Source organism: Peromyscus californicus, unplaced genomic scaffold, assembly GCF_007827085.1.
Source record: "Peromyscus californicus insignis strain IS unplaced genomic scaffold, ASM782708v3 Scaffold_22__1_contigs__length_63687245, whole genome shotgun sequence".
In the NCBI taxonomy this organism is placed as follows: domain Eukaryota; kingdom Metazoa; phylum Chordata; class Mammalia; order Rodentia; family Cricetidae; genus Peromyscus; species Peromyscus californicus.
Window position 1 is genome coordinate 40726333 of NW_026294525.1, and position 15497 is coordinate 40741829.

The 15497-nt window shown below is 39.1% G+C and overlaps 1 protein-coding gene across 3 annotated transcripts in view; it reads right to left on the reverse strand.

Moving 5' to 3' along the window:
- Window positions 1-204: 204 nt before the first annotated feature.
- Pkib (cAMP-dependent protein kinase inhibitor beta) overlaps window positions 205-15497 on the reverse strand; it is a 101499-nt gene continuing 86206 nt past the window's right edge. For 2 of the 3 annotated variants that reach the window (XM_052751308.1, XM_052751309.1), the window contains 2 exons: window positions 9984-10160; window positions 205-917 (listed from right to left, as the gene is read on the reverse strand). In XM_052751308.1, the coding sequence (XP_052607268.1) occupies window positions 850-917; window positions 9984-10160 (245 nt within the window). In that variant the 3' untranslated portion in view covers window positions 205-849. Of the gene's footprint in view, window positions 918-9983; window positions 10161-15497 lie in introns of those variants that run through there. The other variant, XR_008221264.1, reaches the window with a different exon arrangement.

A 15497-nucleotide genomic window follows, 5' to 3' on the forward strand; every position in this document is an offset into this window, starting at 1 on the left:
AGTATCATGCAAATATTTAAGTGATTACTGCTACGTTAGCTACTTTAGGAAAAATATAAAAATTGAGGTCAGAACTCCTGATGGAATTACTTTAGCAACAATTTGTACACACACACAAAAGTCCAGAGAATAAGAAACAGTCCAGAGAAACTAGCACAGTATCTTATACAGTCCACATAAAACAAGATACACACATACACCAAGTTAAGGAATATAGTGCAATTTATTTATTACACATGTTTTATATAAGCAATTTGCCACAAATTTTACATTCTGTGGGTCCATATGAAAAATCACAGTATACACAGACTAGATGCAAAATACATCATATGAAAGCATCCTAGAAATGTTTATGTTGTCACAACTCTTACACTATTTCCAGAACACTCAACTTTTTGGGGAAAACATGGTATAATTTTGACCAAAAAAAAAAAAACATTTTGTACGTGTGATATTTACTATTAATTCCATCTCACCAAAAAATATAATTTCCTACAAATTCTACAAAATATTAAATTACTAGATTTCTGTTTATGCATATCAAGAAAATTTTCTATCTCAGTAAGAACATAATTAAACACATATCTGACTAAGTAAATCCCAAGATAGACAGTGGATTTTGTTGGTTATATAAACAGTGTGTTCTTCCTTGGGGTGCAATTTGAAAGTAATACCTTTTTATAACCTATTTGTGTATCATAGTTGTGGTTTAAAGACAGAGTATCACAACAAAATGACCTAAAACACACACATTATCACGGCTACTACCAGATCAAACACTTCAGGAATGCATACCCACTACGTCTCCCTATGTGAACAAAATCAACATCCTGGATAAATTCTAAGTGTTCATTTTTCTTCATTTAGGGGCTTTTTCAGTTGGTCTTGTGCTTTCTCTTCATTCTTCTTTTTAACATCTGCAAAAGAAAATAATTTCCCATTCATATGCAAAATATGTTGAAGTAGGTTTTATATTTAGAGTGAAGGAGTTGTCTTTCCGCTTTGTCTACCTAAATAGTTTCCATCCTGACTAGGTTATATTTTGCCCTCCACACAGATATGAATCTGCACAAAGAGGACATATTTGAGTAGTTTCTACATTTTTCTCCTAGTCATCTTTCTTCCTGATCTATAGTTACTACGTGCCAGGCACACTCTTAAGATGTCATTATACTCTCTATCAACAGGGTAGCAAACTACAGTAGAAGCAGGTTAAATGACTTGTGGAAAGTCACAGAGCTAGTGAAAGTCACAACTTGAACCTAGATCAAATGGCTACATGGGCCCTCAATCATTTACCTATTCTGGGACACACTTTCTATGTATTCTTTATATTTTCTATTTCCTTTGCTTCTTAGAGACAACCTTATATTCTACCCTTCAGAAAAAGTGAAATCAATGCCATCTCCTTCCTCTTCCTGCAACTAAAAGTCAAAACTCTCCTGTTATTTGAGATTATTCTTTCTGCCCCTGTTCCCATAATAATGGAAGGTGTACTTCTCAGGAATGGCTCATAGTTTGTTATCACTCACTGGGAAATGAAAGTGCAGCGACCACTAATAAAGACTTTGAGACAGGAAGAGGAGACATTTGCAACTACAACCCTCTGTGAGTGTAGGGCCCCATTCACTGCCCTGGATGTACACCATTGCTGTTGGCCCTGATGATGCTCCTGATGCCAAAGTCTAATGCCCTCGTGGTTCCAACTCCTGACAGTTTCTGACTCATCAAGAAACTAACTCCAGTGACAATTCTCTGCTCTTTATTTTATCAAGCTTCCCCTTTTCCTGATTCTTCATTTCAAATCACTACCAACTTTAAACTCTCCTTCTCCTCCCCTACTCCTCTTTGTCCTCCTCCTTGAAACAGGATCTCCCCATGTAGACTAGGCTAGCCTCAAACTCACAGAGATTTATCTACCCTTGCCTTCCAAGTGATGTGATTAAAGACATGCAGTTCAGTTGCAATACTGTTCTTCCTTTCATCTCTTGAAACATTCTATATTTGACTGTCTTCATTTAAATAAAATTATTTAAGTTTCAATCATTTCCTCAAAAATTCTCCTAACAAAACCATCCATAAAACCTTTGAAGGTAAGTCTGATAGGGTATATTTAGGCCTTTTAATTTGTAAAATACCTGTTAACCAATCTTAGCTATATAATGAGTTCCAGGCCAGCGTGAGCTACAATGTGAGGCCTCCATTAAAAAGTAAAGGTATTTACTAAGCTAAGCACATGAAGTAATTCTCAAGTACCACCCAGTGAGTGATATGAAATGGGCAATAAACAAAACATTTGAAGTGTGTGGTATGTGAGAAGTGAACAATAAATAGTCAGGAGGTTATGAAATCAGGAGTAGACAATAGAAACTGTTAAGATGTCTCCAGGCCCAGCGTTTATAAACCAGTAGAGAATTGGCTGAAAATAAACACCCGCAAAGGAGGCATTTTAGTAAAGACCTGCAAAGGCGAGGTAGTGTGCTGTTCATATCACATGGAGAAAAGAATCCTAAATGAGACAATAGTAAAGTCAAAGGCAGCCAGATGAAATGGACAAGGGAAAGAAAAGAGGAAACATGACATGGAATCCAAGAAGCACCAAGACTTTGTATATGTGGTGGGTGGAAAAAATGGCAGATTTCTGGGCCAATGTTGAAAGTGCAGCTAACACTATTCTCTAAAGGATGAGATGCAAAATGTGCAAAATAGAAGGGGGATGAGGATGAGGCTAACATTTTTGGTTTCAGCAACTGAAGTTGAAAAATAGCTAACCGTCAAGATTGGAAGGACACGGGGAGAGCAGGTTTCAGAAGGAAAATCCAAAGTTTCCTCTTATGCTCATAAACTTGATATTACCATTGGGTGGATACCCTAGCGATGATGTCAGCCGATAGTTCCTTCTATGAGAGCAAACTCTAAGGATCTCCAGACTGAGATCCAAAACAGCTAATCATCATGTCGACTTGAGTGGATTTAGAATGACCTGGGAGACACACCTCTAAACACATGTGTGAGGGCAGTTCCAAAGAGGCTAGACTCAGTGAGTGAGACCCTGAATATGGGCAGTGCCATCACATAGGATCCCAGACGGAATAAAAAAGTGAACCAGAAAAGCTAGCTGAGCGCCAGCATTCACTTCTTTCTGATTCCTAACTGCAAAGACAATGGAACAGCCTCCCCACAGTCCTTTCTGTCTTCCTGCTGTGACAAAACTATACATCCTTTCAACACTGAGCCAAAGTGAACCCTTCCTCTTTAGTTGGATTTCCTCAGGCATTTGGCCATAGCCATAAGAGACTTCAGAAAACGGAACTGCAGTGCTAAACCTGGTTGAATGCTTCATAGGCCTTTACAACCAGCTTTTGGGAGGAAGAGCTCCAGGCTAGGGAAAAGCCTTAAAATGTTAAAAAGAAGTGCTTAACAGGATATTCTGGTGGGGATGTGGAAGACCAGAATAGCAAGACACGTGAATACAGGAGGTGTGTCTTATGAGGTGTCAGAGAGGAAGCAAGGATGCTATCAAGAATTAGACTAGAAGTCATCATCTAATGCTCTAGTGAAGTCTCTGCCGATGTCCTGAGAGCTTGAGTGAGACTGAACTGCAAAGTAATTGACTACCATGTTTGGAGGAGGAAATGTCAAGGTAGCAAGTGTTGAGGCTATGTCATGGCTACTGCTTCTTGTTCTTTTGCGTGCTTACAGTGAGAGCGAGCTGCCACTGGAGCAGAAAGAAGCAAACATTTACAGCTTGACAAAGAAGGGGAAACATTTAAAGCTGCAGGTCAGCCAAGTGTGGAGAAAGCAGCTGTAACTGTTAAAGAGATTGGGGGATGGATGGGAAAACTCATATTTTGTACTGGGTAGGAGGAAAGATGCCAGAGGGCAATGCCTTAGTCTTTCAAGCCTCAGGTTTGTAAAAATGAAAATTCTTTTGAGTAGGGTGGTACTCAAATGTGAAGCCTATGAAGAGGTTCTTTGCTAAAAATTATTCATCAAAGGAAGAGTTTCCCCAGGCTCAGCTACCTAGTTCCACAAAGACCTTATACAGTTGCTCTATAACAGTGGTTCTCAACCTTCCTAACACTGCAACCCTGTAATACAATTCCTTATGTTATGAATTAGGGCTATGGTTACAATTTAAAACTTACATGTTTGGGTGTCAAGTTGATAAAGGGTAGACATGTAATGGTTAATATTCATTATCAACTTAGCTAGATTTAGAATCACCCAGGAGGTATCCTAGCGGGTGTACCTGTGAGGACATTTTGAGAAGGTTTTAAGTGAGATGGGAAAGCCCAATCTGAATGTAGGCAGCACCATCCAGTCAGCTAGAGGCCTGCTAAATGAAAAGGGGGAAAAAGAGAAAGAGAGCTGAGAACCAGCATTCATCTCTCTACTTCTTTACAATAGATACAATTTGACCAGGTACTGCACACTCCTATCATGACCCCCATGATAAGAATTACCATCCTAACCTGTGAGTGAAATTAAACCCTTCCATGACAGCATACATAAATGATCCTAAAAATTCTACTAGGAAACTCCTATAGCTGACAAACACTTTCAGCTAAGTAGCTGAATACACAATTAAATTACAAAAATCAGTAGCCATCCTATATACAAATGACAAATGGACTGAGAATGAAGTCAGGTAAACAATATCTTTCATAATAGATTCAAATAATATAAATTATCTTGGGGTAATTCTAACCAACTAAGTGAAAGACTTGAATGATAAATACTTTAAGACACTGAAGAAAGAAACTGGATGGAAAAATGGAAAGATGGAAAAATCTCCCATGCATATGGATCAGTAGGATTAACATAGTAAAAATGGTCATCCTACCAGAAGCAATCTACATATTGAGTCAAAATCTCAACACAATACTTCACAAATCTTAAATGGAAAATTTTCAGCTCTATATGGAAACACAAAGAACCCAGGATCGCTAAAACAGTTCTGACAAATAAAAGAACTGCTGGAGGTACCATAAACCCCAACCTCAAATTGTACTACAGAGGTAAAGTAATAAAAAAAAAAAAGAATAGTATTGGCATAAAACAGTTACACTGATCAGTGGAATCAAAATGAAGAGCTAAACATAAATCCAAATAACTATAGACACATGATTTTTGATAAGGCAGAAATACATATTGTAGAAAAGACAACATCTTCAAAAAATGATGCTGGTCAAACTTCATGGCTATATGTAGAAAAATTCAAATAGATTCATACCTATAACCTTACATGAAACTCAATTCCAAATGGATCAAAATCCTCAGGCACTAAGAAAATCAATAAATAAATGGGATGACCTTATAAAACTGAGAAGCTTCTGTACAGCAAAGGATACCATCATTTGGACAGAGCAGTAGCATACAGAATGGAAAAGAATTTTACCAACTACACATCTGATAAAGGACTAATATCCAAAGTAAATAAAGAATTCAAAAAACAAGATATCAAAAAAACAAATAACCCAGTTAAAAATGGAGCACAGATCTAAACAGAGAATATTCAAAAGAGCAAACTCAAATGGCTGAGAAACACTTAAAAAAATTCATCATCAAAGAAGTGCAAATCAAAACTACTTTGAGGTTTCATCTTATACCTATCAAAATGGCTAAGATCAATAAAACAAGTGACAGCTCATGCTGGTGATGAGGATTTGGAGTAAAGGGAACACTCATCCATTGCTGGTGGTATTACAAATTCATACCACCGCTATGGAAAGCAGGAAGATGGGAATCAATCTACCTCAAGATCAAGGTATGTCACTCTTGGGCACGTACTCAATGGATTCTTTATCCTACCACAGAGACACTTGTTCAACCATGTTCATTGCTGCTCTATTCATAATAATTGGAAATAACACAGATGTACCTCTACAAATACATGGATAAAGAAAATGTGATATATTTACACAATGGAATATTACTCAGACATTTAAAAAACGAAATCATAAATTTGTAAGTAAGTGGGTGGAACTTAGAATAAATCATCCTGATTGAGGTAATTCAGACCCTAAAAAGAAAAATTTGGTATGTATTCACTTACATGTAGCTGTTAAGTCAACAATAAGCAAGCTACAACCCTTATAACCAACAGAGGTTAGGTATAGAATAAGGGACTAGCAGGGAGGATTAGATCACCCTAGGAAGGAGAAATAGAATAGATAACTATGGATGGATATCTGAGACTAGAACAAGAGGAACAAATGGGGCAGGGGAGAGAAAAGGGAGTGAGGGAGGAAATATGGATAAGGACAGCTAAAATTAATGACTGTTTGAGGGGTTATATGAAATCTAATAGAGTAGAAGTACTAAAACATATATATGAAGGCAATCTAAATTAAACAGCCAAATAATGGGGGAGACCCAACTAGCTATCTCTTGTTACCAAATGAAGCTTCCAGTCCCAGAATTGGGTTACATCTGATTGAGCTTTTGGTCAGAAAGATCCCAAGGAAACCCCCCAAGCAACCTAGGCTGTTAGTGAGGCTATAGGTTACTCTCCAAAAAACTGATGGCAGGGCCCCATTGCTAAAGCAACACCTAAGCAACTCATTGAACATGGAGATATCAAGCTGGTGCCTACATAGAGCCTTTACTCCTTCATCCCGGCATCTTTGTACAGGAAGCTACTTTGCACACTACCAAATGACAAACATAAACACCAACCCAGCCACAAACCCTCTGATCTACAATAGTGTCTTGCCTGCAAGATATGCTAGTGCAATGGTGGCACAAAGACTCTGGAGTAACCAACCAATGTCTGATTTGGCTGAAGGCCCACTCCGTGAGATGGAACCCATACCTGACAACGCTTGGGTGACATAGAACCTGAGACTAGATAGCCCAGGGACCTAGGATAAAACTAAATACTATTGTTCTAAAAAAAAAAAAAAATGTAGCAATAAGATGATTCCTAATGATGTTCTGCTAGACTCAGAGATCAGGGCCTTGCTCAGCCATAATCAGAGAAGCTTTCTCCTGTGTAGCAGATGAGAACAAATACGGAGACCCCACAGCCAGACATTCAGAGAGTAAGAGACCTTGGAACATTCAGTCCTAAATCGATGGCATCCATCAAATCCCTCCCCTCAGGGATCTGGAAATCCTGCAAAAAAAAAAAGGCAGGGGAGACAGAAAGAGTGTAAGAGCCAAAGGGGATGTAGGACACAAAGAAAACAAGCTCTCCAAACTCAACAGGATAGATGCTGCACATATGAATTCACAGAGACTGAGGAAACATGCAGAGAACCTGCATGGGTCTGCACTAGTTGGCGTCCTTGTGCTGATAGGACAAGTGGACCTATGCCCCCATCTTTAGGGTAGAAGCAATTTCCAAATGATAACCACTTGCAAATGAAAATTTAGTTTACTCCAAGGGAGTCTCACTGGGGAAATAAACCATTCAATTGTAGGATGTATGCCCAACAGCAGATGGCCAACAGAAAATGAACTCAAAAACTCAAAGTTATCTTTGGAGGTTCCTTGTCCCATAATGTCATGTCAGAACTTTTCCTTATTTTTTAATTTTTTTCCTTTTTTACTTTACACACACACACACACACACACACACACACACACACACACACACACACACACACACACATTTTTCCTCCTCTCTTTTAACCCTGCAGGTCTTTTGCATATGTATTGTGGTTTCCAGTTTAGTGTTTTTAAGAAATTCCTGAGTGTGTGAATGAGTGGGTCTAAGCTTCTTTATAGGTTTCTTGTGCCTTTTGTTGGGCTCTTTTCCTTCTTTTTGTTTTGTCCTATTCCAACATGCTTTTGCTTTATTATATCTTATTTTATTACTATCCCTTAGAAACCTGTTTGTTTTCTAATGAAAGAAATGAGGTGGATCTGAATGGGAGGGGACATGGGGAGGAACCAGGAGATGTAGAGGAAGGGAAAACTGTAATCAAGATACATCATGTGAGAAAAAAAAAAAAAACACCTATTTTCAATAAAAGAAAAAATTCTTCCTTAATATGGTTTTGTCAGTTAGTTGGTCATTGCAACAAGAAAAGTAACTAATATAAAATCTAAATCTATGTTTCAGAAGGATAGAAACTATACAATGAAATCAGATAGCATTAGAAGCAAAGAAACATTGACCAAGTTGTCAAAAGACTGTACTTCACACTTTCTATCCCATTGATTGATTGAGTGATTGAGGATATGAACAAAGTGATTGAGGATATGAACAAAGAGAAAGCCAAAGTGAAAAAGTCAGTGAGGAAAAAAGAAAGCCATGAGAGCAAAGTCTCCTGTGAATCAAAGGAAGAGACCTATTTGAGGGAAGATGTAGTAATCAATCATGGTAACATTTTACAGGGTCATGCTAGAGAAGGCCTGAGAATGGACCAACAACTATAGCCATGACAACACCACAGACTGGTGAGATGGGATGAAGTCTCACTAGGACTAGAGGAAAAGGGGGAAAAGAAAATTAGTAGTCAGAAGAGCAACGCATTGTCATGGTACTTTTCTACGAAACAGAAACAGGGAAACAGATAAGAGTTGCAAGAAAACTTAGGGCCTTAGCAGTCACAGTCTCAAATTTCACAAGATGTGGCCCTTGCTTATAGGTCCAAAGTTCTCTTCTTGTCTCTTCTTTTTACTCTTCTCTCCCCTTCCACCCACAGTGGCCAGCCTTTATTTCTAGACTACATCAGTCTGCTTTACCCCAAGGATGTTTATATTTCATTCTTAATTATGAATTCTCCTCCACCCCATCTTATAGCTGGATTACTGTTGTATGCAGGGAAGAGTTGCTGAGTTTTTATTGATTTTTAAGGATTCTAAAAATTGTGGTTTCTTTGAGGACTTCAGTCATGAGCCCTGCATCTGTATCACTCCTTTCTCCAATTCCTTCCTTCCTCATGCAAATTCATAACTTCTTTCTTACTTATTGTTGCATGCATATACATACATATGCACACTTCTATATATAACTTACTGAGTCTATTTACTTCTTCCCATATGTGCACATGTTCAATGCTGACCACTAGGGATTGGACAACTCATGTAGGAATAGGTTTGTCTCTGCAGGTAACCAATTCTCTCTTAGTAGGCCCTGACCTCCTGAAGCTCTTCATTTAGTGTGGGACCATGTGGAATTTCCCCTGTCTGCATTGGTGTATCAACTGGTCTCATCCTTATGCTAGTTTTCTTTGAGACAGAGTCTTACACTGCAGCCCAGGCTGTCCTGGAACTCACTGTGTATCCTAGGACATCATCAATCTCATAACAGTCCTCTTGCCTCAGCCTCATGAGATTCTGATTTCAGTGATGCCTTCTCTGACTTCTATTCTAATATAGTCACCCACGAACTCTCCACAAGGCACCCTATCTTGGTTTTCTGATAAAGCATATCATTGTTAGTCTATATATTTATTCCTTTAAAATCCAATACTCCTGTTGGACTGGAAGATTTGAGGCAGCAGGAGGTCACATCTGCCCTACTTACCACTGGGTTCCCTAGTATTCAGCAAGGTAGATGAAATAGCAATGATAGAAGCAAGACATTTTGTGACTGAAACATCATCTTCCATCACCTCTTCTTGATATGTGAGAAGGCTCGTTGTCTTTTTTAGGATTCTCAAACAGTAAGTGGTAAATTAAGACAGATAATGAACTAGTCATGAGCCACAATACTCAGCTCCAGTGCAATGGTTAATATTTATGATTACTTTTAATTAATTTTGTAGTGAAGATTGAAACTAGAATCCTAGCACATGACCCCACACATCCAATAGACACAACAGCAGTTTCTATGTTCATCCCTAGGACATCAAGATGAAATTATCTAGTTTCAGAAGGGCATAAAAATCTGCTTAGCCTTAAAACCTGAGAGCTTTTAGACAAGAAGAAAAGAGAACACTTAGAACTAGTTTAAAGGCTGCTCCAAAGGAAAAGATTAAAAGGAGAGACATGCCATGGGTTTTATTTCAGAGGATTAGGAGTGTTACCTTCCTTCATGGACAATGCCTCCAACTTCAGTGGAAGATCAGAGGATCCACCTGTGGCTGCTGGACTCTGGATGTCAGGTAAGGCATTGCGGCGGCCTGCCCTTGCTGAAGCTGCAAAGTTGCTGATCACAGACTCCACATCAGTCATCTCCGACGAATCTGTCCTCGTCACAGCATCTGTAGATAGAATGTGCACATAAGAAAATGAGCCCGTTCAGAGGTAAAGGGTCACCCCAGAGCCCGAGGGCTAGATCAAAATCACTACAGGTTTGAAGACCTGTCTCGGGTGGCACACTTACAGCATTTGTGCCTTGGCTCTAGGGTGCCCACGTGAACATTTGCTGAATAGAGCAGGAAGTACTTCTGTGAGCCAGATTGCTATAAATAACCCTGGAGCCCAAAGCACCACTTGAACGCTTGAGGGTGTAGTAGGCCTGGACTTTTGTTCTGCTTTTGAATCAGCCAAGCCAGGGCTTGGAAGCCAATGAAAACGGATTGGTATGGCCACTCCCAGAGTATTTGTTTGTGGTGCTTGTTTAGGCTGAAACCAAATCACTGTAATTGTGGGGAATAAACAAAGCATATTTCCCTTACTCTTTAGAAATAAATTCCACTTTATATCGAAGGCTCCCCCCACACCCCCCGCCCCGCTCCCGACGGTTGTAACTTCATTTGTTCTGATTCAGATAAAGTTTTCAATAGACCCATGCTTATGCTAGGCACTGTTTTCCTTGCCTTGGAGGAGACATAGTCATCACTAGCACCATCCCCATCGTCCTTTCACCTCCTAGTAATGACCTTTCTCTCACAATTCCTAAGAAATCATTCATTGTACGGGAAGTAGCAGTTATTACATCTTATAAAAAAATCATTCATTGTACAGGAGGTAGCGGTTATTACATATTATAAAAAATCTAAACTGACCGTCTTTCACATTTTTTTTTTCTTATAAAGTTTTCCTAGGAATTGATGTTGCACTGTAACACGGAAGCTGTGGCGGCAGAAGGGAGCATTTGTTGAGGAGGTATTATGCGTCCGGTTCCAGCAAGGCCTTGAGATGCTGAGGTATTGTATAAATGTGTGTCCATCTGCAGGCTGTGTATACTCAGAGGGACAACGGGAGGTATAAGTTTTCTGGAAGATCTCCTCAGAACAAAATGTGCCCAGTGTCCCCCAAAGGATGGAATTAATCCTTTTTTGGTATTTATGACAGTAAACTCTGGCCTGAGGAAAGCAAGCCAACCTTCTCATAGTAGTTGAAGGGTCACTCTCCTTGGACAAACAACTTTCACTCAGAAAATGCTAACAAGCAAAAAGGCGCATGCAGACACAATGTGTCTGATATTAGGAACACAACTCTTGTTGTCCATCACATACAAGAATTCATGTGGTGCCCGTGTGTCCCTCAGGAGTGTGGTGGCAGTCTGAAAGTGCCCCTAAAAGAGGCCTTCGATAGCTGTGCTAGTTAATCTCCTTTTACAAGTGTCATACGAGGCTTGCAGACACAATCTGGAAATTAGACTTTCAATGTCTGATATAAATTCGCCAAGTGTCTGGCATTGACAGCTGGGAGAAGCATCATGAACATTGGACTCTTAGTTCAAAAGGATCCACTTGATTACAGACTTGCAAGGTAGCAGTGGTCAATTCATTTAAATTTATAAGTCACAGTTTCCCTTCTGCATATCAGACATAACCATTAGCCTGTCTGATTTGCAGGACTCTCCTTGCGGAATGGAAAAGTGGTGAGATCAAGGGAAGATATCTGTTTCCATAAAACCATTGATGAGTGACTACTTGCATCATTGTCCATCTCTCACTGAATCATATTTTACCACCCTCCTGTGTACTCTCTTTAATCCTAGCAAGAAGATCCTGCTAGAGATCTCTTGAATTTTCTGAGAGAGAGACCAGCATTTCTTCACTAATATTAATAACAGATATTCTGTGTCTACCACCTCACTTAACCTCCCTATAATTCTATATTATATATTATAAAATGAGGGGGTATGGTCCTCATTTTATAGATGTAGCCACTGGGGCTGAGAGCTTCAGCGAGTGACTTAAAGTTGCATGACCACTAATCTAACATTGGAGAGAAGCTTAGTCTTGTTAACCCTGAGATCAAAATCACATGGATTATTAAGAGAAATTCTAGCCAGGCAGTGTTGGCGCATGCCTTTAATCCCAGTACTCAGGAGACAGAGCCAGGCGGATCTCTGTGAGTTTGAGGCCAGCCTGGTCTACAGAGTAAAATCCAAGACAAGAACCAAAACTACTCAGAGAAAACCTGTCTCGAAAAAACAACAATCAAAAAAGAGAAATTCTAAAGTCCCAGTGATATATGCAGCTAACTGTACATATACCTCCTTTAGATTCTGTTTTTCATTAATGTTGAACAGGGAATTCTGTCTGTTCAAAAATTTCCCTCTGCAACCCCCTCCCCCACTGTGTGTGTGTGTGTGTGTGTGTGTGTGTGTGTGTGTGTGTGTGTGTGTGTGTGTGTAAGAGAAATAGTGAGATACATACACAGGAATTCTTTATCTTAAATATTTGATAACTTGTGAGACCCTCCTACCCATGATAAATTTATTTCAGTTAAGGTGTCTTCTCTAAAGTTTGTGAAGAATTGAGTGATACCATCTTGAAACAGAGTTGGTTCTTGGGTCCTGACTCTATCCCCAGTCAGTTATCATTGTCTCAGACATAATGGCTATGATCAAACGCTCATCTACAAAAATCATCTCTCCATGTAACTGCAAGCACACCAAGATTGGCTTCATGGACCAGACTCATGAATTCTTGCTTGGTGGTCCATAGCCTTAAAGCTGAAGATAACAACAGAAATAAAAATATTAAGATACAAGGTGAGAAAAGTCAAAAGATTTTTTTTATCTTCTATCAAAAGAGAAATTCTAACTCTGTTTACATTTGTACATTGTATATAAATCTCAACGTTATTATTAAAAAAGTTTCTAAAAGGTAATTACAGCCTGTGGGAGCAGAATTCTGGGCCCTGAGTTAAGTTCTTTGCTATTTGGGAAGTTGTTCCTTTTGTCTTCACATTATTATCACCATGCAGAAATTTTCTAAACAAAAACATCACAAAACTATCTGAAAGTGTGTCAGCTGCATTCAGTAACAAGAATCTTAAGATGAGGTCAGAACTGGTCAACCAGGGAGAGCCAGCAGCCAGGCTCCCTTCTTTTGGGGCTCTGCTCTGCTGTTTCTCAGTTTACATTTGCATCAAGCCCCTCTCGGAGCCTGGTGCTGAGGCTAACCAAGATAGCCACCATTGACAGACCAGACAGCTCATCCTCTCAGCCCACAGAGCTTTGAGAGGATGGGCGTTCTACCGTGAAAAGCTGTCTATTTTCTGACCCAATATATTTGGTTTACAGAGAATTTTCAGGGCCTCTTGATTCAGTATTGGGCTCTTTGGATTTTCTGGCAATAGGCTCCCTGTAGCATTGGACAAAACTGGAAAGTCTATCAGGAAAATAATGTGAATTAACCATGGACATCATGCTATGAAGCTGATACTACCAGGTTAAGTAGAAAGTGTCAGATCTACTGAGAGAAGCATGTCCAAGCATGTCCACAGAACACTTTGAAATGTTAAAGTAATATGTCTTGTGGGAACAAAAAGAGGGAAAAAAATGAATATAACGTCATCTCAATTTTGTACAAAGAAAAAAAGACCCACTTGGGAACTGCAGATAGAACAAGGACCACATTAACCAGTGTTTAGTTCCTTTGACACATTTTGAAGTGTAATACTGAACATATATTACTTTTACAATGCAGAAAGATTGAAGAAAGACAAATTATGAGTCAGCAGACAATTCCAGTACAGAAAGGCTCTAGCAATAATATTTTGACCTATAAATAAACAACAAATCATAGTGAGTGCTCCTCCCTTCCCTAAATGTTCATTTTATTTCTCTTTGTTTTACTAGACAGTAGTGCTTTTTAGATTTTGTAAGGGATGGCATATGTAGAAAGAAGACAACTGCTCTCTTTTAATGCTCTGTGACATTTAAAAAACATAATTTATAGGAAGATGAGGTAACACAATGAAGGGAAATAAACTTAAGATAAGCTTCTAGGCATTTTAAATTTTGCAAGTTTAATTATATGAATGTTTGCTAACCAAGGTGGCTAACTCACTAGCAAAGCTTCCTCTTTCTCATTTGCAGAATTAACAGAGGACTCTACATGAGTTCTGCTTTGTAAGCTGTATGGCTTACAAGAGCTGGAACCATTTAAATATTTGGAGATTTCATCGAAGCCCTGTGTTTCCAGTGAGGTAATGCCATTTGTATTGTCCTGCACATACTTGATCTCAGTTGAAAATACAGTTTTTAGGATGCCTTAACAAAAGACTATAATACATGCATGTATACATGCACTCCAGCCTCTTTGCAATCTTCAAAATATGGAGATCAAAACATAAACACAAATGAAGACAGTCAGATGTTCAAGTTAAAGAGAGTAACAGATTTATACACACATATATATGTATACACCATACACATAAGTGCACATTATAATGTGTGTATGCACACATGTATAACCACTAAACTCTCAATGAACTTAAAAGAATTCGAGAAAATAGTGTGTTTCTTTGTTGAAAGTGTAGCTACAGACAGATATTACAACATCTCTCTCTACAGACCGGTCAGAGCATCCTCTGCTCACACTAGCCTTTCCACAGACTTCTTTACTTTAAGCTGAGAATGTAAGCAGGCTGATACTTTCCTTCTTTTCTCAGTTCCTGATCCCTGTCTGTCACCCCAGTTCCCACGGTGAAACCACTACTTATTCTGGGCATAACACTTCAAATAAACTTCTTATCTGCTAACTTAGTTCTTAGAGGGGTGGTATGAGTCAGACTGAAAAAATAACCCCCCACAACAACAATAGCAAACCAAACACTTAGAATAACAACAACAACAAAAAGAATTTTAAAAATTATGTTTTGAGAAGCAAAAGGAAAAAGAAAGATAGTGGTCTCAGCTGACATCTAGGGGCTAAAGACAACTCAGTGATAGAGTTAAGGGTTAGTATGTGCAAGGCTCTTCAGCAATAAACACTTTTCAAAAGGAAAAGAAAAAGAGGACAGGAGAGGAGGGGAGGAGAGGAGAGGGGAGGAGGAGAGGGGAGGGGAGGGAAGGAGAGGGGAGGGGAGGAAAGGGAGGAAAAGAGAGGCATGGCTTTATCTCTCTGCAGCTCTCAATATCCCTATATTTTATGCTAATGTTCTTCAGTTCTCTATGTTGGCAGAGATCCTTATTTTGTGATTTTCTGTCTTCTATACACAAACCACCTCCAAACATGGTGAAAGATGCTGAATAGTTGCTTCTTTGGGCACCAACAAATCAGATATTTATCCATCTAATCGCATGCAAGCCCTGTACCAGCCCACAAGCCACAAAGAGGAACCAGACTGTGCTGAGATGAGACACAGTCTGGTGCCTCCAACTGCCTTTCTTAACCTTGAGTCCTCATCTT